Below are 26,830 nucleotides of genomic sequence, written 5' to 3' on the forward strand. Positions count from 1 at the left end.
GCACACTGCATTGATCGCACACTGCATTGATCGGCATTGATCGCACACTGCATTGATCGGCATTGATCGCACACTGCATTGATCGCACACTTCATTGATCGCACACTGCATTAATAGCACTTCATTGATCGCACACTGCATTGATCGCACACTTCATTGATCGCACACTGCATTAATAGCACACTGCATTGATCACACACTTCATTGATCGCACACTTCATTGCACACTGCATTGATCGCACACTGCATTGATCGCACACTGCATTGATCGCACACTTCATTGCACACTGCATTGATCGCACACTGCATTGATCGCACACTGCATTGATCGCACACTTCATTGATCGCACACTTCATTGCACACTGCATTGATCGCACACTTCATTGCACACTGCATTGATCGCACACTGCATTGATCGCACACTGTATTGATCGCACACTTCATTGCACACTGCATTGATCGCACACTGCATTGATCGCACACTGCATTGATCGCACACTGCATTGATCGCACACTGCATTGATCGCACACTTCATTGCACACTGCATTGATCACACACTTCATTGATCGCACACTTCATTGCACACTGCATTGATCGCACACTGCATTGATCGCACATTGCATTGATCGCACACTTCATTGATCGCACACTTCATTGATCGCACACTGCATTGCACACTGCATTGATCGCACACTGCATTGATCGCACACTGCATTGATCGCACACTTCATTGATCGCACACTTCATTGATCGCACACTGCATTGATCGCACACTGCATGAACTGCCAGTGGTGGAAATGGCCAAATTCACTTGGCGGACTCTAGTTTGGAAGGTGTTTTTTTGTGAGTTGCTCTGTTTAAGAGGTCACATAAACCTTCTAAATAAATTTTCCTCAGGTTAAAGAAAACCTCTCGATTAAAAAAGTAGCGAATTAGATTAGATTAGATTCAACTTTATTGTCATTACACAAGTACAAGTACAAGGCAACGAAATGCAGTTTAGGTCTAACCAGAAGTGCAATAGCAGCAAGTGCAGGATATACAACGTTTGCATAAGTGCAGGACGTAAAAATGTTCTGAATATATATAAATATGTATAAGTAGAGAGATGGTTATTACTATAAGTAGAACTGAATTTACAGATGAATATATACAGTGAATAAATATACAGATGGCTATTACTATAAACAGAATTTACAGGTGAATATGTACTAGAATATAATATACAGATGGCTATTACTATAAACAGAATTTACAGGTGAATATGTACTATGAATATAATATACAGATGGCTATTACTATAAACAGAATTTACAGGTGACTATGTACTCGAATAAATATACAGACGGTTATTACTTGAACAGAATTTTACAGTTAGAGGTATACAATAATATGTTAGGCTAATATGAGGAATATAGCAGTGGATTAAGTTAGTACAATAAATTATGGACAGAGCTATCCGAAAGAAAGTGTAAAAGTGCAGTGGAAAGTGGTTGCATATTACAGTTAGAAGTACGGTGCAAAATGCAAATGTAAACATTGTTACTGTAAATACAGTCGGCAGTGCAGATGAGCATAATCCAGTTACGGTATGGTGGTGCAGAATGCATAGGTAAACAGTTGTTACTGTGATAAACAGTCGGTAGTGCAAATAACAAAGTGAAGGAAGATGTGAGGTAGGAGAGTTATCAGTATATGAGGGGAGTGGATCAACGGGGGTTTGAGTTCAGTAAAGAGACAGCTCTGGGGAAAAAACTGTTCTTTAGTCTGCTGGTCCTGGTCCGGTGGATCCTGAAACGCCTGCCGGAGGGCAGGAGAGAAAACAGTCTGTGGGCTGGGTGAGAGGAGTCCTTGAGGATGCTGCGAGCTCGATGCAGGCAGCGTTTCCTCTGGATGTGCTCGATGGCAGGCAGTGGAGTTCCTGTGATGCGCTGGGCAGTTTTCACCACCCGCTGCAGTGCCTTGCGCTCCGCAACAGAGCAGCTCCCATACCACACTGCCACACAGTTGGTCAGGATGCTTTCTATTGCGCAGCGGTAGAAGTTCACGGTAGAATTAATCGCACATTCAACATCTGCGTTTTTAATATTTGTATATTGTAATAAGTTCACAGTTACTTTCCAAATTAATGTAGAAACAACTTAAAGACAGTATATTTGTTGTAATGGCATATTTTTATGAAGGCTAGTATGACTGCTACTAAAACTGCCACTGATGTCTCTGAATTATTTTTCTTTTTAAACATTAATGATAGACATTCAACATTAGTTGAAATAAAAGCTATATCAATTCCAAGTGAACTTAAAAGCATCATCATACCATTATAATAAATGTCTGGGTGTCATTTGGAACATTTCAAACTTGTGTGGGAAAAGGTTATACACAAACAAGGCTTTATTACAGTATATTATTTTGAAAAAAAAAAAAAAATCCTACATTATTTTCTGAATTCTACAGTTTGTCTTGGGTTAGTTTTAGCCTACACATCATTGATAACCCCTTGTTATAAATAAAAAAGGGGAAATTATTAGTAATTCTCTCTGGCCTGATTAGCTAAGCCTGCTAAAAACACAAGACAAGCAGTAACACACACACACTGAGGAGGACCGTAACACCACACACACACTGAGGAGGACCAGTACCGCCCCAATATTTAATGTAACTTTCTTCAAACAAACGTAATATCACAAGCTTTATTAATGTTTTTACTGTAAAGTTGTGCAGTTTAAGGGGGATTTGTGGTATTTTTGTGTTATTTATTTGCCTCAATTTGTAATTTAAATAAATACATTTATATAAAATGGCAACATCTAAAAGATCTACATTTGTCATTTTTATTCATAAGGATAATGTGAACATGTGCTTTGGTTTAGTGGAGAATTGCTGCCATCTACTGGAAAACAAACAAAAATAACACAAATTTTTACCTACAGCCACTATATGACTTAATTATTTTAGAAATGCCTAAACATAAATAAAAAAAATTATTATAACAATAAAAAACGTCTACAATATATGTTAGAAACGTGAGATATAAGAAGCTAAACATTTAATTTCTGACAACTGTTTATGATTGATGTATTCAACGACCACAGTAATAATACAGTGATGTAAACTGTTCATATTTGTTTAATGGAATTTCGCTATATTTTATTAAAATATGTTATAAGAAACGTTTTGCACTTTTGACATATTAGTGAATAGTGAATGTGTGCATATTTAAAATAAAATACTATTTGCAAAGAGTTTAGCCTATAGGCTACAATTAGACTAGAACTTCTTTTACCATTCTTATTATTTTATTTTTTTATTCCCTTTAAATCCTTATTTTATTTTTCAGGCATCACTACGTGCTTGGCCTGTGTTTTCATTGGTTTCATTTCCAGTTCTGACCAGCATGGGTCGCCATTTGTGTGTGTTTTGTGCATATCTCGCATGTATTTCTGGATTACAGTGTGCGTTTCTGCATCTGTTACTGTTTTCACTCGATATTAACAGAAATTCGAGCACTTTTCGGGCAAGACGGCCGCATCAGTTTTAGATGATCATGTATTATTATATTTATAGACAGGATCATTTCAGGTACGTTAACACCGCTTTATCCATTTCAAAGTTTCTGATATGGCATCTGTTAAAGTAACAGGGTTTTGGTCAAAATCTCAGTTCATCAAAGCAGACCGCTTGAGGTAAATGATCTGGAATGAAGATCTGTGAGGAATAAGACGCGCACCGATTAGGGGTAGCACGGTTCACAAAACCCACGGTTCACTAAACCCACGGTTCACTAAACCCACGGTTCACAAAACCCACGGTTCACTAAACCCACGGTTCACTAAACCCACGGTTCACTAAACCCACGGTTCTCTAAACCCACGGTTCACTAAACCCACGGTTCACAAAACCCACGGTTCACTAAACCCACGGTTCACTAAACCCACGGTTCACAAAACCCACGGTTCACAAAACCCACGATTCACTAAACCCACGGTTCACTAAACCCACGGTTCACAAAACCCACGGTTCACTAAACCCACGGTTCACTAAACCCACGGTTCACTAAACCCACGGTTCACTAAACCCACGGTTCACAAAACCCACGGTTCACTAAACCCACGGTTCACAAAACCCACGGTTCACTAAACCCACGGTTCACTAAACCCACGGTTCACTAAACCCACGGTTCACTAAACCCACGGTTCACAAAACCCACGGTTCACTAAACCCACGGTTCACTAAACCCACGGTTCACAAAACCCACGGTTCACTAAACCCACGGTTCACTAAACCCACGGTTCACAAAACCCACGGTTCACTAAACCCACGGTTCACTAAACCCACGGTTCACTAAACCCACGGTTCACAAAACCCACGGTTCACAAAACCCACGGTTCACTAAACCCACGGTTCACAAAACCCACGGTTCACAAAACCCACGGTTCACTAAACCCACGGTTCACTAAACCCACGGTTCACTAAACCCACGGTTCACTAAACCCACGGTTCACAAAACCCACGGTTCACAAAACCCACGGTTCACAAAACCCACGGTTCACTAAACCCACGGTTCACTAAACCCACGGTTCACAAAACCCACGGTTCACAAAACCCACGGTTCACAAAACCCACGGTTCACAAAACCCACGGTTCACAAAACCCACGGTTCACAAAACCCACGGTTCACTAAACCCACGGTTCACAAAACCCACGGTTCACAAAACCCACGGTTCACTAAACCCACGGTTCCCTAAACCCACGGTTCACAAAACCCACGGTTCACTAAACCCACGGTTCACTAAACCCACGGTTCACTAAACCCACGGTTGACAAAACCCACGGTTCACTAAACCCACGGTTCACTAAACCCACGGTTCACTAAACCCACGGTTCACTAAACCCACGGTTCACTAAACCCACGGTTCACTAAACCCACGGTTCACAAAACCCACGGTTCACAAAACCCACGGTTCACAAAACCCACGGTTCACTAAACCCACGGTTCACTAAACCCACGGTTCACTAAACCCACGGTTCACTAAACCCACGGTTCACAAAACCCACGGTTCACAAAACCCACGGTTCACTAAACCCACGGTTCACTAAACCCACGGTTCACTAAACCCACGGTTCACTAAACCCACGGTTCACTAAACCCACGGTTCACTAAACCCACGGTTCACTAAACCCACGGTTCACAAAACCCACGGTTCACAAAACCCACGGTTCACTAAACCCACGGTTCACTAAACCCACGGTTCACTAAACCCACGGTTCACTAAACCCACGGTTCACTAAACCCACGGTTCACTAAACCCACGGTTCACTAAACCCACGGTTCACTAAACCCACGGTTCACAAAACCCACGGTTCACTAAACCCACGGTTCGGTTCGTATCACGGTTTTCGGTTCTGTACGGTTCTAGTTGTTTTTTCTATTAATTAACACTCCAGAAATGTACTTCAGCATATGATATAAAGCTTAATTATCCACAATTAAGGATACAGTATTTTATATGATGTAGAAGTTGTTTCCTAACTGGCTGTCTCCTGCTTACGCTGTCTGCAGAGTCCGACACATTGGCGTAACATTTTTCATGTTAATCATGTTAATTTTGATCAGAACAATGCACTGTGGCTTTAATTCAGCGTGAGCAGCTGACCTGATTAACATGAGAAATAACACATTTCAACATGAAATCATGTAGTGAAGTATTCCGTGTGTTTCACAATCACCCTGACATCCAGCGCTGTGATGATAAAATACATGAAAACACAACACTACCAGAAGTTTTTGCCCAAACTTCAAAGGCCTGTTTAAATTATTCAAACTAGAAGCATATCTTAACTTTAATGTTACATTTATCATGTGAACTATGTTATGTGTGTTTGGGACAGACAGAAGGACACGGTCGCATTTGCAGCAGATTTGCTGCCCATCATAATTCAAAGCACAACACAGACAGGAGTCAGAGGAGAACACTGGAAAATGTGACAGAATGGACAAAATTCGTCTGTATTTGCAATATACGAGCGGCACGAGCCGCGGTTCAGCTGCACGAGACAAACGCTGCCAGTGTGTGAATGCACGCGCGCGCCCGCTCTCCAAACACACTGCTTCTGCTCTTCATACACACTGCTTCTGCTCTTCATACACACTGCTTCTGCTCTCCATACACACTGCTTCTGCTCTCCATACACACTGCTTCTGCTCTTCATACACACTGCTTCTGCTCTCCAAACACACCTGCTTCTGCTCTCCATACACACTGCTTCTGCTCTTCATACACACTGCTTCTGCTCTCCAAACACACTGCTTCTGCTCTCCAAACACACTGCTTCTGCTCTTCATACACACTGCTTCTGCTCTCCAAACACACTGCTTCTGCTCTCCAAACACACTGCTTCTGCTCTCCAAACACACTGCTTCTGCTCTCCAAACACACTGCTTCTGCTCTCCAAACACACTGCTTCTGCTCTTCATACACACTGCTTCTGCTCTCCATACACACTGCTTCTGCTCTCCATACACACTGCTTCTGCTCTCCATACACACTGCTTCTGCTCTCCAAACACACTGCTTCTGCTCTCCAAACACACTGCTTCTGCTCTTCATACACACTGCTTCTGCTCTCCATACACACTGCTTCTGCTCTCCATACACACTGCTTCTGCTCTCCAAACACACTGCTTCTGCTCTTCATACACACTGCTTCTGCTCTCCAAACACACTGCTTCTGCTCTCCAAACACACTGCTTCTGCTCTCCAAACACACTGCTTCTGCTCTTCATACACACTGCTTCTGCTCTCCATACACACTGCTTCTGCTCTCCAAACACACTGCTTCTGCTCTCCAAACACACTGCTTCTGCTCTTCAAACACACTGCTTCTGCTCTCCATACACACTGCTTCTGCTCTCCATACACACTGCTTCTGCTCTCCAAACACACTGCTTCTGCTCTCCAAACACACTGCTTCTGCTCTCCAAACACACTGCTTCTGCTCTCCAAACACACTGCTTCTGCTCTTCATACACACTGCTTCTGCTCTCCAAACACACTGCTTCTGCTCTCCAAACACACTGCTTCTGCTCTCCATACACACTGCTTCTGCTCTCCAAACACACTGCTTCTGCTCTCCATACACACTGCTTCTGCTCTCCAAACACACTGCTTCTGCTCTCCAAACACACTGCTTCTGCTCTTCATACACACTGCTTCTGCTCTCCATACACACTGCTTCTGCTCTCCAAACACACTGCTTCTGCTCTTCATACACACTGCTTCTGCTCTCCAAACACACTGCTTCTGCTCTCCAAACACACTGCTTCTGCTCTTCATACACACTGCTTCTGCTCTCCAAACACACTGCTTCTGCTCTCCATACACACTGCTTCTGCTCTCCAAACACACTGCTTCTGCTCTCCAAACACACTGCTTCTGCTCTCCAAACACACTGCTTCTGCTCTTCATACACACTGCTTCTGCTCTCCATACACACTGCTTCTGCTCTCCAAACACACTGCTTCTGCTCTCCATACACACTGCTTCTGCTCTCCAAACACACTGCTTCTGCTCTCCAAACACACTGCTTCTGCTCTTCATACACACTGCTTCTGCTCTCCAAACACACTGCTTCTGCTCTCCATACACACTGCTTCTGCTCTCCAAACACACTGCTTCTGCTCTTCATACACACTGCTTCTGCTCTCCAAACACACTGCTTCTGCTCTTCATACACACTGCTTCTGCTCTCCAAACACACTGCTTCTGCTCTTCATACACACTGCTTCTGCTCTCCATACACACTGCTTCTGCTCTCCAAACACACTGCTTCTGCTCTCCAAACACACTGCTTCTGCTCTCCAAACACACTGCTTCTGCTCTCCAAACACACTGCTTCTGCTCTTCATACACACTGCTTCTGCTCTCCAAACACACTGCTTCTGCTCTCCATACACACTGCTTCTGCTCTCCAAACACACTGCTTCTGCTCTCCAAACACACTGCTTCTGCTCTCCAAACACACTGCTTCTGCTCTTCATACACACTGCTTCTGCTCTTCATACACACTGCTTCTGCTCTCCAAACACACTGCTTCTGCTCTCCATACACACTGCTTCTGCTCTCCAAACACACTGCTTCTGCTCTCCAAACACACTGCTTCTGCTCTCCAAACACACTGCTTCTGCTCTCCAAACACACTGCTTCTGCTCTCCAAACACACTGCTTCTGCTCTCCAAACACACTGCTTCTGCTCTTCATACACACTGCTTCTGCTCTCCATACACACTGCTTCTGCTCTTCATACACACTGCTTCTGCTCTCCAAACACACTGCTTCTGCTCTCCAAACACACTGCTTCTGCTCTCCAAACACACTGCTTCTGCTCTCCATACACACTGCATCTGCTCTCCAAACACACTGCTTCTGCTCTCCAAACACACTGCTTCTGCTCTCCAAACACACTGCTTCTGCTCTTCATACACACTGCTTCTGCTCTCCAAACACACTGCTTCTGCTCTTCAAACACACTGCATCTGCTCTCCAAACACACTGCTTCTGCTCTCCAAACACACTGCTTCTGCTCTTCATACACACTGCTTCTGCTCTTCAAACACACTGCATCTGCTCTCCAAACACACTGCTTCTGCTCTCCAAACACACTGCTTCTGCTCTTCATACACACTGCTTCTGCTCTTCATACACACTGCTTCTGCTCTTCATACACACTGCTTCTGCTCTCCAAACACACTGCTTCTGCTCTCCATACACACTGCTTCTGCTCTCCAAACACACTGCTTCTGCTCTCCAAACACACTGCTTCTGCTCTCCAAACACACTGCTTCTGCTCTCCAAACACACTGCTTCTGCTCTCCAAACACACTGCTTCTGCTCTCCAAACACACTGCTTCTGCTCTCCAAACACACTGCTTCTGCTCTTCATACACACTGCTTCTGCTCTCCAAACACACTGCTTCTGCTCTCCAAACACACTGCTTCTGCTCTTCATACACACTGCTTCTGCTCTCCAAACACACTGCTTCTGCTCTCCATACACACTGCTTCTGCTCTCCAAACACACTGCATCTGCTCTCCAAACACACTGCTTCTGCTCTCCAAACACACTGCTTCTGCTCTCCAAACACACTGCTTCTGCTCTCCAAACACACTGCTTCTGCTCTTCATACACACTGCTTCTGCTCTCCAAACACACTGCTTCTGCTCTTCATACACACTGCTTCTGCTCTCCAAACACACTGCTTCTGCTCTTCATACACACTGCTTCTGCTCTCCATACACACTGCTTCTGCTCTCCATACACACTGCTTCTGCTCTTCATACTCACTGCTTCTGCTCTCCAAACACACTGCTTCTGCTCTCCAAACACACTGCTTCTGCTCTCCATACACACTGCTTCTGCTCTCCATACACACTGCTTCTGCTCTTCATACACACTGCTTCTGCTCTCCATACACACTGCTTCTGCTCTTCATACACACTGCTTCTGCTCTCCAAACACACTGCTTCTGCTCTCCAAACACACTGCTTCTGCTCTCCATACACACTGCTTCTGCTCTCCAAACACACTGCTTCTGCTCTCCAAACACACTGCTTCTGCTCTCCAAACACACTGCTTCTGCTCTTCATACACACTGCTTCTGCTCTTCATACACACTGCTTCTGCTCTTCATACACACTGCTTCTGCTCTCCATACACACTGCTTCTGCTCTTCATACACACTGCTTCTGCTCTTCATACACACTGCTTCTGCTCTCCATACACACTGCTTCTGCTCTTCATACACACTGCTTCTGCTCTCCATACACACTGCTTCTGCTCTTCATACACACTGCTTCTGCTCTTCATACACACTGCTTCTGCTCTCCAAACACACTGCTTCTGCTCTCCATACACACTGCTTCTGCTCTCCAAACACACTGCTTCTGCTCTCCAAACACACTGCTTCTGCTCTCCAAACACACTGCTTCTGCTCTTCATACACACTGCTTCTGCTCTTCATACACACTGCTTCTGCTCTCCAAACACACTGCTTCTGCTCTCCAAACACACTGCTTCTGCTCTCCAAACACACTGCTTCTGCTCTCCAAACACACTGCTTCTGCTCTCCATACACACTGCTTCTGCTCTCCAAACACACTGCTTCTGCTCTCCAAACACACTGCTTCTGCTCTCCATACACACTGCTTCTGCTCTCCATACACACTGCTTCTGCTCTCCATACACACTGCTTCTGCCCTCCAAACACACTGCTTCTGCTCTCCAAACACACTGCTTCTGCTCTTCATACACACTGCTTCTGCTCTCCATACACACTGCTTCTGCTCTCCATACACACTGCTTCTGCTCTCCATACACACTGCTTCTGCTCTCCAAACACACTGCTTCTGCTCTCCAAACACACTGCTTCTGCTCTCCATACACACTGCTTCTGCTCTCCATACACACTGCTTCTGCTCTCCAAACACACTGCTTCTGCTCTCCAAACACACTGCTTCTGCTCTTCATACACACTGCTTCTGCTCTCCATACACACTGCTTCTGCTCTTCATACACACTGCTTCTGCTCTCCAAACACACTGCTTCTGCTCTCCATACACACTGCTTCTGCTCTCCAAACACACTGCTTCTGCTCTCCAAACACACTGCTTCTGCTCTCCAAACACACTGCTTCTGCTCTTCATACACACTGCTTCTGCTCTCCAAACACACTGCTTCTGCTCTCCAAACACACTGCTTCTGCTCTTCATACACACTGCTTCTGCTCTCCAAACACACTGCTTCTGCTCTCCAAACACACTGCTTCTGCTCTCCATACACACTGCTTCTGCTCTTCATACACACTGCTTCTGCTCTTCATACACACTGCTTCTGCTCTCCAAACACACTGCTTCTGCTCTCCATACACACTGCTTCTGCTCTTCATACACACTGCTTCTGCTCTCCAAACACACTGCTTCTGCTCTCCATACACACTGCTTCTGCTCTTCATACACACTGCTTCTGCTCTCCATACACACTGCTTCTGCTCTCCAAACACACTGCTTCTGCTCTCCAAACACACTGCTTCTGCTCTCCAAACACACTGCTTCTGCTCTTCATACACACTGCTTCTGCTCTCCAAACACACTGCTTCTGCTCTCCATACACACTGCTTCTGCTCTCCAAACACACTGCTTCTGCTCTCCAAACACACTGCTTCTGCTCTCCATACACACTGCTTCTGCTCTCCAAACACACTGCTTCTGCTCTCCATACACACTGCTTCTGCTCTCCATACACACTGCTTCTGCTCTCCATACACACTGCTTCTGCTCTCCATACACACTGCTTCTGCTCTTCATACACACTGCTTCTGCTCTCCAAACACACTGCTTCTGCTCTCCAAACACACTGCTTCTGCTCTCCAAACACACTGCTTCTGCTCTCCAAACACACTGCTTCTGCTCTCCAAACACACTGCTTCTGCTCTCCAAACACACTGCTTCTGCTCTCCAAACACACTGCTTCTGCTCTCCAAACACACTGCTTCTGCTCTCCATACACACTGCTTCTGCTCTCCAAACACACTGCTTCTGCTCTCCATACACACTGCTTCTGCTCTCCAAACACACTACGGCTTCAGAAAGCCCAGTGTGTCCGGTGCTATTTTTTCAATGCGCGCGCTCTCCCCTCGTGCCTCCAGCTTTTCATGGAGCTCAGGATAAATGGCCTGTATAGAAGTCAGTGTGAGGTACACTGTACTGAACCGAGTGTCTCCCATTTGCAGCAATGTTGTTGACAGTTGCGCAGCCAGCCCCGACTGTTTAAAGGGTTAGTTCACCCAAAAATGAAAATTCTGTCATTAATTACTCACCCTTATGTCGTTCGAGACCCGTAAGACCTCCGTTCATATTCGGAACACAAATGAAGATATTTTTGTTGAAAGCTGATGGCTGAGAAAGGCTTCAGATAGGCCTCCATTGGCATTCAGTACACTTATACTCCCAAGACCGATAAAAGGCACTTAAAATGTCGTTACAAAGTCCATCTCACCACAGTGACTCTACAATAATCTTACGATGCGACGACAATAGTTTTTGTGCGCAAAACAAAATCAAAATAACACCTTTATCCAGCTTGTTATTGCCTTCCGTGTGTGTCTCCACGACGCATGCGCGAGAATATGACGTAGCGCCGGGGTTCGAGAATCCATGAAATGCACACTTGAGCCCCATTTTGAGCACTACGCCGAGACCTAAAGCACGATCAATGTAGAATCCAACAGCTGAGATACACGCGTCTTCCTCTGATTGTAAACAAATCTCTTCTGGGTCATGTGTCCGAACGCCGGATCTGCGTCATATTCTCGCGCATGCGTCGTGGAGGCACACACGGAAGGCAGTAACAAGTTGGAAAAAGGTGTTATTTTGATTTTTTTTGCGCACAAAAACTATTGTCGTCGCATCGTAAGATTATTGTAGAGTCACTGTGGTGAGATGGACTTTGTAACGATGTTCTGAGTGCCTTTTATCCGTCTTGGGAGTATAAGTGTACTGAATGCCAATGGAGGCCTATCTGAAGCCTTTCTCAGCATCAGCTTTACACTAAAATATCTTCATTTGTGTTCCGAATATGAACGGAGGTCTTACGGGTCTCGAACGACGTGAGGGTGAGTAATTAATGACAGAATTTTCATTTTTGGGTGAACTAACCCTTTAACGTACCTCACTAATGATTTAGCAGCAGAAATGGTATCTCCTGTGTCCGGAGCACCGTCGGCTTTGGATAACTCTGCAATGTCGAGTCCATGGCGCAGTACCGCAGTACAGTATTAATGACGTGGTCAATGCAGTCCAATCTCTGGAATGGCCGCAGAGCTAATTTAATGTTTGCCCCCTCATCGGTCACCCATACAATTTTGCTGAGAGAGGAAGCATCAAACTTTGTCACCAGTAGTTTCAGTATCTCCCATCTGATATTTTCTCCCGTCTTTGACTCTTCCAAAGGGAACATTGCAGTTGTCAGGGTTTTATTCACCAGTTCCATGTCCTCACTTATGACATGGCATGTGATTGTCAAATAACTGATTTTCCTATAATCCTCTGTCCACATGTCTGTGGTCATTGCAACTGTGCCATCCTTCAACAAAGTCTTAAGTTTCTGTACTAAAGCTTCCCTCTTTTCTTCTGCCATCTCAGTGCACCTTTTCGCAATTGTCACATGGCGGGGAATAACAGAGTTTACGGGAACCCTCCCATACGCAGCCCCGACATTGATTAGTTCTTGTGCCAGTTCTTCAAACCCCTCGCCATTTACGATATTAAAAGGCCTTATGTCTTTGCAGCATAAGCTGACACACTTCTCCGTCACCGTTTGTTTCACCTTTGCAGGGATGGGTTTTGATGCTGTAACGAACGATGGGATTGTTGGTTGATCCTGGGAACTGGCAGGTGTTGAACAGCTTCGATCAGCATGCCTTATCAGTGACGAATTCCCTGTCGTTTTGCTGTCGTACTTTAACAGAATGCCGCATCTTTTGCATTTTACATAACCCACTGGCTCATTATTCTCATTATGCACATGATCAAACGTTTTCCACACCTCAGACTTTGCTTTCTTTGCCGGTGCAACCAATACATAATCGCCAGAGGCCAGCCTCCGTTTCACCTCCTCAGCATCCATTTCACCTTACTGCTCATTTTACAGCGCAAACCCGAGCCCGGCCCGAGTCCGTGTAAAATTATAGAAATTAAGACCGATCCCGTCGGGCTCGGTCGGGTTCGGGCAAAGATCTTCAGCTCTACCCCTAGCACCGATGGAGAAGCATTTCCATTGGCTGCAGTCTGCCTGTATTGGCCAATCACAAAAGTCGACATTGCACAGCCATTATCACAGAATATCCTGCTACGTTTTATTATTATACATGATGTTACGTTTATGTGGCTATTATATTGTAGACTATTGAGTGGCTAAAATATAGAAATCCTTTTAATTTCCAAAAAAGAAAGAAAATCTAACCATTTTTTTAAAAACTGGAACTCCGTTCCCCCCCATTTCCAGCCCTGTGAACCGCATGAGGCACAGCTGAGTAACTCTCCTTGATGAAGACGTTCGTTATGAAGAGTGTTGGTGTTTGATCTGATCTTCTGCTATTGGCCGTTTGTCTCCAGGCGTTGTGTTTTCCCGAAGCGGAGGGTGAAATCCACACCGGCTTCAGCAAACTCCTGAGCGAGATGATCCGAGCAGGAGCTCCGTACACACTGAGTCTCGCCAACCGCCTGTACGGAGAGCAGACCTACAGATTCACTGAGGTGAGCCATACACACACACACACACACACACACACACACACACTGAGTCTCGCCAACCGCCTGTACGGAGAGCAGACCTACAGATTCACTGAGGTGAGCCATACACACACACACACACACACACACACACACACTGAGTCTCGCCAACCGCCTGTACGGAGAGCAGACCTACAGATTCACTGAGGTGAGCCGTCACACACACACACACACACACACACACACACACACACACACACACACACACACACACACACACTGAGTCTCGCCAACCACCTGTACGGAGAGCAGACCTACAGATTCACTGAGGTGAGCCATACACACACACACACACACACACACACACACACACACACACACACACACACACACACACACACACACACACACACACACACACACACACACACTGAGTCTCGCCAACCGCCTGTACGGAGAGCAGACCTACAGATTCACTGAGGTGAGCTGTCACACACACACACACACACACACTGAGTCTCGCCAACCGCCTGTACGGAGAGCAGACCTACAGATTCACTGAGGTGAGCCATACACACACACACACACACACACACACACACACACACACACACACACACACACACTGAGTCTCGCCAACCGCCTGTACGGAGAGCAGACCTACAGATTCACTGAGGTGAGCTGTCACACACACACACACACACATACACATACACATACACATACACATACACACACACACACACACACACACACACACACACACACACACACACACGTTTGTTTTTGTGAAATGTGAGGACATTCCATAGGCGTAATGGTTTTTATACCGTACAAACCGTATTTTCTATCCCCTTACACTGACCCTAAACCTACCCATCACACACACACACACACACACTGCCCCTGCCCCTAAACCTACCCATCACACACACACACACACACACACACACACTGCCCCTGCCCCTAAACCTACCCATCACAGGAGACTGTGCAGTTCACTTTCTGTGAAAAAACCTAATTCTGTGTGATTTTATAAGCATTTTGAAAAGTGAGGACATGGGGAACGTCCTCATATTTCACCCTCTTTTTGTAATACCCATGTCATTATACACATTTGTGTCCTGATATTTCACGAAAACATGCCCACACACACACACACACACACATAGGGGTGACTCTCTGTGGTCACTAAACATCCCAGGATGGCCTTAGAGTTCAAGAGCAGTGGTGTAACCCCGGCGTCCTGGTCAGATTAGCCCAGTGGCCTCCATTGTCGGGAGTAACACGTTACTGAAGGATTACATTACAGTAACACACAACATTACAGTAACACACAACATTACAGTAACACACAACATTACAGTAACACACAACATTACAGTAACGCATAACATTACAGTAACACACAACATTACAGTAACACGTAACATATCAGTAACGCACAACATTACAGTAACGCATAACATTATAGTAACGCACAACATTACAGTAACACGTAACATATCAGTAACGCACAACATTACAGTAACACACAACATTACAGTAACACGTAACATATCAGTAACACACAACATTACAGTAACACACAACATTACAGTAACACACAACATTACAGTAACGCATAACATTACAGTAACGCACAACATTACAGTAACACGTAACATATCAGTAACGCACAACATATCAGTAACGCACAACATTACAGTAACACGTAACATATCAGTAACGCACAACATATCAGTAACGCACAACATTACAGTAACACGTAACATTAAAATTAAAATAAATAATATAACATATATTCAAATCAAAGTATAAAAGTATTCAAGTAAAAATGATAACCACAAATAAATAAGATCAACAATATGGTTCGGCTAGATATGCTTTTCAGGTTTTTTAGGTACGTCTAACATTAGTTTTCAGGTACAGAAATGTATCAAATGTAAAATAACATTGCATATTTGAGTGCATAAATTAAAGATTAATCCTATTAAACTTACAAAAGCTATTCAATCAAGAGCAGTGAGTGATGTCCTTGTCTTTTGTTGTTTGACATTAAACAGACAGAATAAAGACCACTGCCCCTTTAAGACCTAATGCTACTGCCCCTTTAAGACCTAATGCTCGGATATGCGTCATCTTTCTGACTGTATAAAGTTTACTTAAGGCATATACAGACTATGTCTGCTAGAATACTCATCAAGCTGGACGTTGACCTACTTTTTGTGTGAGTTTGTCCATTCAAAAGCTAGACTTGAAAGAGAACTCAATATTTGCGCGCTGTGAGACGTGTGCGCGCTCTCGGATGAGTGCACAGAGACAAATTTTCTCACAGCGCGCGCGACTCATTCACGTTTTTTGTGCCTCTGAGATGCCAGAGCACGAGGACTGAATACAGCTTTCTTTTGCGGGGGTTTTTTCGCACTTAAACAGACCAATACACACAAAATGTAAATTTTCCTTTTGGAAAGTATTCATGTAAACAAAGTTGATTATGTCTTAAGTGAACGTAAACAGTTGGGGGAATATCGGATGTGTATCAGTGTGTAGGATTTGTGTATTCTCCCTTAAAGTGACAGCAGCTTTGTAAAGAGCTTTGCAACTTTTAAGTATTTAAATTAGTTCAAGGTGGTCGTATGCTAGCATGTCGGATGAAGCATCACTGAAGGGCTTAAACCACCGTGCATTTATACAACAATGCAACAATAATAAAATAATGCATTGACAAAAAAAAAGGAAATTTACTTTTGATACTTAAGTACTTTTAAAAGCGAGTACTTCTGTACTTTTACTTAAGTAACATTTTTTTTTAACAACTTTCACTTGTAACGGAGTAATATTTGACCAGTAGTACTTTTACTTTCACTCGAGTAATGGAGTTGTGTAGTTTGTCCACCTCTGGCTCACGTTACTACACACTTTTAGCCCAAAATTGAATTGTTCAAAAAAAAGAATGAGAAAAAACAGCAAGACCGTGAGACATTAACGAATTAAAAAAGCAAGTTATTACCCGTTCGTGGTCAGTCAATAGCCGCGTGTGGTGTCCACGATTGTAAATAAACACTAAATGACAGCTACTGATATATTTGTGATTTAATTCATTCATCTCTCTCTTGCTGGTGTATTACTGTGCGTTCACACCGCTGCCGGCGAGAGCGTCAAAGTGGCCGGAAGTCATTCATTCTCAATGGGAGCCCGGCGGCGAGCTCCGTCGAGAGCGGCGCGTTGCGTCTTGGACGATTTAGGCATCGAGGAGAGTTGAAATCAGGTCAACTTTATGGTAATGAGCTACGGCGCGCTTCGGCGGCAACCAATGGGAATGTAGAAGTGCTCCGCTTGAGATGATTCTAGAGAACGCAGCGCTGTAAACTCTGGTTCCGACTACATTAGTTCCCAAGCAAAATAGAGGAGAGGTTGATCACAGCTGGTGCAGCGGGTTTGATAAGAAGATGCGCAACATTATTTATACACCACACAAATGGCTTTTAATTGGTTTATTTCATTAGCAAACATGTACCTATAATTGTTAAGTTCTTTCCATCGATCTGCTTTTTTTAACTTTCACATTTAAATGATTTCATGAGGTTATATTATACGGTTATACCCTACTTGTGGTCAGTCAGCACAAACGCCGATCAACATGAATGTTTGCTTTGCAGCCCCTTTAAATGCCATTTCAAAAAAGACCAAGCATTCGATCTACGTCAGAGCGGCAGCGCGTCCACGAATCTTCTACAGCGTCGATGGCAGGGCGGCCAGAGCGAAGTTTGACGCTCTTGCCGGCAGCGGTGTGAACGCACAGTTAGTGTATTGTGTGACAGTGAAGGCGTGTTTAGGGCGTGTTTTACAGGAGTGGCGCGAGGCATGATTTCGGCCTCTGTGCTCGCGCTGGCCAGTGGAAAAGCGGCTAAAGAAGACTTAAAGGCTCAGTCGTTTCAAAGAATAGCCCAACGGCGAGCGTGTACCTCTCCAAACAATCAATGCGGAGCCAAACGAAAGTAAACAAGGCTTAATGGATGAAGATGGCAGGAGACGACTGGACATTCACGAGATGGACGACTGCGCATTACTGCGAGTGTGTCAGAGATAAGGACAAGAAGAACGTAATAGTCAAATACAACCTTTGTGTAAAACCGAAATAAATTATTATTATTATTATCAGGGCTTGACATGAACAGCCTAACCCAGTGGTTCCCAACCACGTTCCTGGAGGACCCCCAACAGTGCACATTTTGGATGTGTCCTTTGTCTGACACACCCACATCAGGTCTTGGAGTAGCTAATAATGAGCTGATGACCTGAATCAGGTGTGTTTGATTGAGGAGACATGCAAAATGTGCACTGTTGGAGGTCCTCCAGGAATGTGGTTGGGAACCACTGGCCTAACCCACCGACTGCGGGCAGATTTCAGCTGTGGCGGGTAAGCCACACCCACTGGCCACTTTGGCGTGTTGAATATAATTTCAGCCTAACAGCCAAGACCGGCGTATATCACAAAACTACAATTCAACTACAATTCTTTATCGATGAACCAACTCCATTAGTGAAGGGTTAGGCGGAATCACTGAATGACAAACAACAGAAGCGCTCTCTCTCTAAAAGTGAACGCCAAACCCTGATTATTATTATTATTATTATTATTATTGAGGGCAAAATGATAAAAAAGAAAAGAAAAAGAACAAATACATCCTGAAGGACACACAAGGGGTAATATGTCCTCTGTCAAATGTTGATCACGTGTGTCACATGTATAATGAACATATCCTAACACAAGGGTGTGTGCCGCATGTCTTTATTTGTCCTTGTGTTGTTCCAGAAATTTCTCAGTGACACAAAGAGCCATTATGAGGCAGAGCTGCAGACACTGGACTTCATCGGTCAAGCAGACGCCGCGCGCGGGCACATCAACGGCTGGGTGGAGAAACAGACTCAAGGTGACATCACTGCGTCATTACTGTGACATCACTGGGTCATTAATGCGACATCACTGCGACATTACTGCGACATCACTGCGTCATTACTGCGACATCACTGCCTCATTACTGCGACATTACTGCGTCATTACTGCGACATCACTGCAACATCACTGCGACATCACTGCGTCATTACTGTGACATCACTGCCTCATTACTGCGACATCACTGCGTCATTACTGCGTCATTACTGCGACATCACTGCCTCATTACTGCAACATCACTGCGACATCACTGCGTCATTACTGCGACATAACTGCGTCATTACTGCGACATCACTGCGTCATTACTGCGACATCACTGCAACATCACTGCGACATCACTGCGTCATTACTGTGACATCACTGCCTCATTACTGCGACATCACTGCGTCATTACTGCGTCATTACTGCGACATCACTGTGTCATTAATGCGACATCACTGTGTCATTAATGCGACATCACTGCGTCATTACTGTGACATCACTGCATCATTAATGCGACATCACTGCGTCATTAATGCGACATCACTGCGTCATTACTGTGACATCACTGCATCATTAATGCGACATCACTGCGTCATTAATGCGACATCACTGCGTCATTACTGCGACATCACTGCGTCATTAATGCGACATCACTGCGTCATTACTGTGACATCACTGCGTCATTAATGCGACATCACTGCGTCATTACTGTGACATCACTGCGTCATTACTGCGACATCACTGCGTCATTACTGTGACATCACTGCGTCATTACTGCGACATCACTGCGTCATTACTGTGACATCACTGCATCATTAATGCGACATCACTGCGTCATTAATGCGACATCACTGCGTCATTACTGTGTTGAACTCCGTGTTTAATGATGTGTGTTTAATGATGTTGAACTCAGTTCTGATGTGATTAATAACCGTAGAGAAGATCAAGGACCTGCTGGCTGAAGGAGACGTGGACTCGCTGACCCGGCTGGTGCTGGTGAATGCCGTCTACTTCAAGGGCGACTGGGAGAGGAAGTTCAGAGAGGATCAGACCCAAGACCAGCAGTTCAAGATGAACAAGGTCAGATTACGCTCGCCATTATTACTCTACCGTTTAAACCAATCTTAAATGTGAACTTTCCTACATGGTTTGTCCTTTTCTTTAATATGCTTATGAATTACCATTGTGTGTGATATTTACTGCAGTATATAAATGAACCTTTTTTCCTCCAGCACTTTATGCAGTAAATAACGCTGAGTCAGCTCTGCTGTCAAGTCAAGTCAAGTCAACTTTATTTATATAGCGCTTTTAACAATGTAGATTGTTTCAAAGCAGCTTTACAGTGTTAAACAGGAAAATAATGCAGCATAATTTTATTCAGCTGTATAGCCATTCTGGAAACATTTCAAGTATCATACAGTGACAGTGTGGGCATTAGATCAATAATTCGATCAGTAATTTAGTTTAAATGGTTAATTTAGTTTAAATTTTTCAACTAAACATCGAAATAAATCTAAATAATAATGTCCCCAACTGAGCACGCCAAGCCAGAGGCAACAGTGGCAAGGAAACCAAAACCCCATTAGGTGACCTAATGGAGAAAAATAAACCTTGGGAGAAACCAGGCTCAGTCGGGGTGCCAGTTCTCCTCTGGCCAATTAACAAACAGCGTATTATTATTATTATTATTATTATTATTCTGGCAGCTTTACAGCTCGGAGGTCATAATAGATCAGAATATTCGAGGGACCGGGGGCAACATGCTGGAGACGGGTTTATTGAGGATGATGTTGAATAAATAATTATTAAAGTGCAATATTCGAATGATCGGAGACAACACGCTGGAGACGGGTTTATTGAGGATGACATATCGATTTAAGTATTATTTAATTGTAATATTCGAACAATCTGAGTCAACACGCCGGAGACGGGTTTATTGAGATGACGTGTCGATGAGGCAGTTGCAGGAGGAGGATAATCACGGTCTCTCAGACACTTCAGGGTCCTGTATTGGTCTTCTCTGGGCGCAGGTCCACCATCTGATCTGGATACGGCCCGGATCCGGCTGACTGCAGTAAACCTCGGGATAAAACAGAGAGACTATCATTAGCGTAGATGCCATTCTTCTGATGATGTAACGAGTACATCAGGTGTTATGGGAAGTGTTCCCGGTTCCGGCTGACCTAGTTAATGCAGCCTAACAATCATTTCATTGAAAAAGTGATTTTATGTGTATGCCACAGTAAAGAGATGTGTTTTTAGTCTAGATTTAAACTGACAGAGTGTGTCTGCTTCCCGAACAATGTTAGGAAGACTGTTCCAGAGTTTAGGTGCTAAATAGGAAAAGGATCGACCGCCTGCAGTTGATTTGTATATTCTCGGTATGATCAACTGGCCAGAGTTTAGAGACCGCAGTAGACGTGATGGAGTATAATATGTTAAGAGCTCGCTCAAGTATTTGGGAGCTAAACCATTTAGTGCTTTGTAAGTAATAAGTAAGATTTTAAAATGTATGCGATGTTTAATAGGCAGCCAGTGCAGTGTTGACAGAACTGGGCTAATATGGTCACACTTCCTGGTTCTAGTAAGAACTCGAGCTGCTGCGTTTTGGACCAGCTGGAGTTTATTTATTAAGCGAGCAACATGAGAACAGCCATCAAGTGTTAGACAGTATTCTAGGTTACTACTTGTGGAGCTTTTTTGTCCAATAATTAAAAATTCAGTTTTTTCTGAATTGAGTTGCAAGAAATTACCGGTCATCCAATGTTTTATATCAGCTCTGCATTCCGTTAATCTTGTGAATTGGTAAGTTTCTTCAGGGCGTGAAGAAATATAGAGCTGAGTATCGTCAGCATAACAATGAAAACTAACGCCATGCTTCCTAATGATATCTCCCAGTGGTAGCATGTACAGGGTGAAGAGTAGCGGTCCTAGCACTGAGCCTTGTGGTACTCCATACTGAACTTGCGATCGGTGTGACATCTCTTCATTTACTACTACAAACTGATAACGGTCGCATAGGTATGATTTAAACCATGATAATGCAATTCCACTAATACCTACATCATTTTCGAGTCTATTCAAAAGAATGTTGTGGTCGATAGTATCAAATGCAGCGCTAAGATCGAGTAACACTAATAGAGAGATACAGCCACGATCGGATGATAAGAGTAAATCATTTGTAACTCTGATGAGAGCAGTCTCAGTGCTATGATACGGTCTAAATCCTGACTGGAAATCCAGCTCTGATGGATTATCCCTGTAAATCGCTTTGGATAAAAGCGTCTGCCAAATGCATAAATGTAAATGTAATCAGAGAGATTGTTTGTCTGTATCAGTTATTGTTCAGCTAAAGTCAGTTTTTGATTGATTCATTTCCGTTGTAATAATCATTAGTTATCTACTTGGCTTTTGGCTTGATCAGTTGGGGACACTAAATATTTAACTAATATCACTGATCAGCTCATTTCAATTATCATGAAGTCATAATTAAGAGATAAAAAGTCGAAAATACGACATGCTAACCCATTGTGAGATGAACAGTTGAAATTAGGACTTTAAAAATCTAAATTATGACCCTAACACACACTAAGACATTTAAGAGATGAAATCATGCTTATTTATTTTTAAATGCGCTTAATTTTTTATTCACACTTATTATAATAATAATATTTTACATTATTGTTTTCATTTCGTGCAATATATATTTTTTACATTTTGAAATCAGTTTTTACACCAGAAATGAGTCCCTCAAAAACTTACTTAAGCTTTTCATCTAATCCGAATTGATGTCCTCTAGTCCAGTCATTCCCAAACTGTGGTCCGTGAGGGTACTGCAGGTGGTCCGTGGAAAGGCAAAATAAAATAAAATATTTTTTTACCTTCATTTTACCAGGAAATTCCCATAAAAAAATAAAAAGTAAAAAGCATATGTAGGCCTATATTGATATAACATTTGTATTTAATTGTCAAGTTATTGTGCGATTACTAAAATATGCTAGTGGCTCAGCCGTGACGTTCAAGTTCAGTGCCGTTATGGATCGGTGGATAGCAACAGGTTCTTTGAAGAGAAAAGAGACAGAGGCAGAAGTTACAAAAAATGAAGAGATTGACAGTGAGTCGGATGCATCTATGAGCCAGAATAAATAAATGAAATATGTGGCAGCCGTTGTGTGCAGTAAACTTTCTTTTAACAAGCCTGTTGTACTGATGTGATGACTAGTTATAGTTTTAGTGCTAGTAAGCCTATTTAGAAGTGCGGAATAATTCAGGTAGGACTGTGTGTAGACATATTTTATTATGTGTGTTATGAGGTGGTCCGGAAAATTTTTTGATTACAAATAGTGGTCCACACACACAAAAAGTTTGAAAAACCCTGCTCTAGTCAGTGTGTGTGAAGCGTCTGTGTGTGTGAAGCGTCTGTGTGTGTGAAGCGTCTGTGTGTGTGAAGCGTCTGTGTGTGTGAAGCGTCTGTGTGTGTGTGAAGCATCAGTGTGTGAAGAGCGGGAGTAATAAAGCGGACTGGACTTGCACGACACTATTTTCACTAAAACAGAAACTCTTGATGCGTTCCAGCTGCTCATCGGCACGGCAACAGCGCTAGAGAACACACACCCCGACACAGGTTTAGAAACGATACTGTTATCATCTGTGTGTAAACTTAAAAAAAAAAAACATGAATCTGTGAGAGTGTTGACGCACGTAAGCATCACGTGTTTAGCCTTAGAGAAGAGCGTTGAGTATGTGGTTGTCCTTTAAATACAGCGCTTTAGTGGTTTCCGATCATCTCCATCACGTGTTCATCTGTGCAGAGGCGAAGGGAAGGGGGGATTACATGTGTAACTGAATGTCCTACTGAAATGGGTGAGACACACACCGATTACAGGGATGGTTAGTGGGACAGTGGAAAGGGTCAGTTTTAGTTCTCCTTCCTGAAGAAAGACACTGAAGGTGCTGTTTGCTGGATGTGATCATGTTGATGATCTTTTACGGATCTTGGATGGAGGGCAGACTGATCCGTGTTCTTCATTTCTTCCTGTGATTTGTGCAGCAACAGTCGTGTGATTTCAGTGAGAATGACTGTGGTATGTTTTGATTGGTTGACAGAATGAATCGAAGCCCGTGCGGATGATGTTCCAGAAGGCCAAGTTTCCTCTGGCCTTCATTCCTGAGATGAACTGTCAGGTTCTAGAGCTGCCCTATGTGGGGAAGGACCTCAGTATGCTGATCATGCTCCCCAACGCCATGGAGGACGACAGCACCGGCCTTCAGAAGGTGAGCCGTTCGTCCGCAGGTCTGGTGTCTAACTCGTGTGATGGCAAACACTTTAACACGCCTCTCTTGTCCAGCTGGAGAGCGCGCTGACCTACGAGAACTTCGTGGAGTGGACCCGACCCGACATGATGGATCTTCTGGAAGTCGAAGTGTCTCTGCCCAGATTCCGGATGGAGGAGACCTATAACATGAACGATCTTCTGATCAGCCTGGGAATGGTGGATGCGTTTGACTTGCAGAAAGCTGATTTCTCAGGAATGTCCCCCAGCAACGATCTGGTGCTGTCTAAGGTGGTGCACAAGTCGTTTGTGGAAGTGAATGAAGAGGGGACGGAGGCGGCCGCGGCCACCGGGGCCGTCATGATGATGCGCTGCCTGATGCGTCCAGAGCGCTTCTGCGCCGATCACCCTTTCCTGTTCTTCATACGCCACAACCCCTCCAAGAGCATTCTGTTCTACGGACGCGTCTGCTCTCCTTGAGATCCCAGGCCGATGTGACGACCTGTTGGCGGGTTAGATCTGCAGAGCGAATCCTAATACTGGTAGAGGAGGTCAGGGGTCAGGTCTGGTCCAGTTGCTCTTCAATGAACATGTAGGTTTCACTTTATTTTGATGGTCCCTTTCACACATTCTGTTGACCTCCAGTAGAGTGTTAGTAGAGTGTTAGTAGAGTGTTAGTAGAGTGTTAGTAGAGTGTTAGTAGAGTGTTAGTAGAGTGTTAGTAGAGTGTTAGTAGAGTGTTAGTAGAGTGTTAGTAGAGTGTTAGTAGAGTGTTCGTAGAGTGTTCGTAGAGTGTTCGTAGAGTGTTATTGACATGTACTCGTCAGTAGAATGCCTGAGGACCATCAGATAACGAGTCAGTGGATGTTAAGCAGAGAGTTACTAATACTCTATAACATTACTTATAGTCAACATAATGTTCAAATGGGACCATCAAAATAAACCAAATGTCCTTTTGCCTTAATTCCCGAGTGCCTGTGTTTCCTCTGTTGAATAATCTGGAGTGAAATTGTTTATGCATTTGCTGTCAGACATTATGAATAACTAACTTGTGATTGTTCCAAAAATAAAATGAAATATGTTTTATGTCTGATCGTTTATTGTATTTAACCCTCGTGCACTGTTTGATTTCTGGTTACACTCCTTATGGTCCGGGTCAAATTGACCCTAATTGGATTCAATACAATTCCCCAAAAATCACACTATGAAAAAACACACAATCAGGTACAAACAATTCACTTTTAATATCAATACTTTTCACACATTACAAAGAATAAATATCTGAATTTATGATTTATACAAATATTTTTAACCACTATTTTTAAGATTGGCCCTTACGACACTTGCCTTTATACATTTAGAACAATAATATCTTAGTCTAAACCTAAAGTAATCTTGACCAACTATACAGCATTTTAAAGCTTTCAGACTCTAATTTTCATATTTGGTGACTGATTTTCAAAAGAGAAGACCGAGCAGTAGATAAATAGCGATATATTCGTCATTTGTGATGCGGTGCCAAACTATAACGCGCGCTCTGACTCTTTCCATATTGTTTTTTTTATTTGCATTTTAGAGATTGAATTCAAATCAAATATTAACATTACTGCCCAAACTACTTCTGAATAGGTTGTCTACTTCATAGATATTTTGAAAAGTATGAAAATACAACGTTCAGATCACTCAAACCATATGGCAAACGAAGAGTCTACATGTCATCTAGTGGAAAACGTTGGTACTGCGCACAAATTTTTTTTTGAGATATCAACCTAAAATTTGGCACAGAATTTGCTCAGATATTTAGCTTTGATTTTCTTGGGGTTTTAGAATTGAACATGTTTTGTAAAATGTATATTTTACATGTTCATAAACTACTATAACTTGTTTTAAACTTTACTTTTACGACTTATACAGTGATGGCCGATTTCAAAACACTGCTTGATGAAGTTGTTAATCTCAGCACTTCAGGGCTAGAGTTGAAGAGCTCTGACACACACAGTGTTTTGTATTTTGTGTATGTACAGTTGCTTTTGAACAGCTGTCCTATACGGGGCAAATTGAACCACAAACAGCAAGAGTGTATACAATTTTGATATGCACATTTCACAACGCATCAGCATGTTGAAACTTTGCATGCATGTTAATGACCCTAAATGAGAAAAGGTCAAACAATTTCAAGAAAAACAATGTAGGTTAGATAGTATTTCAGATAGATTGAAAAAGAAATTATAGCTCATTTTTACCATTTGTGGCATACAAAAAATATTTCTGTATTGAAAAAAAAGGGGGAAAAGATAATTTTTTTTTAGCTTCATAGGTTAGTAAA

General features: G+C 43.3%; 1 protein-coding gene across 1 annotated transcript in view; it reads left to right on the top strand.

The window, feature by feature from the left end:
* The window catches only part of serpinb1l3 (serpin peptidase inhibitor, clade B (ovalbumin), member 1, like 3), a 28,418-nt gene extending 2,646 nt beyond the window's left edge, over window positions 1–25,772 (top strand). The window contains exons 3-7 of the mRNA XM_079806642.1: window positions 14,173–14,313; window positions 19,109–19,226; window positions 20,169–20,311; window positions 24,338–24,505; window positions 24,580–25,772. Coding sequence (XP_079662768.1) covers window positions 14,173–14,313; window positions 19,109–19,226; window positions 20,169–20,311; window positions 24,338–24,505; window positions 24,580–24,984 — 975 coding nt within the window. The 3' untranslated portion in view covers window positions 24,985–25,772. The remainder of the gene's footprint in view (window positions 1–14,172; window positions 14,314–19,108; window positions 19,227–20,168; window positions 20,312–24,337; window positions 24,506–24,579) is intronic.
* The last annotated feature ends 1,058 nt before the right edge of the window (window positions 25,773–26,830 follow it).

This window comes from Gobio gobio (assembly GCF_949357685.1).
Source record: "Gobio gobio genome assembly, chromosome: 23".
Lineage (NCBI taxonomy): Eukaryota > Metazoa > Chordata > Actinopteri > Cypriniformes > Gobionidae > Gobio > Gobio gobio.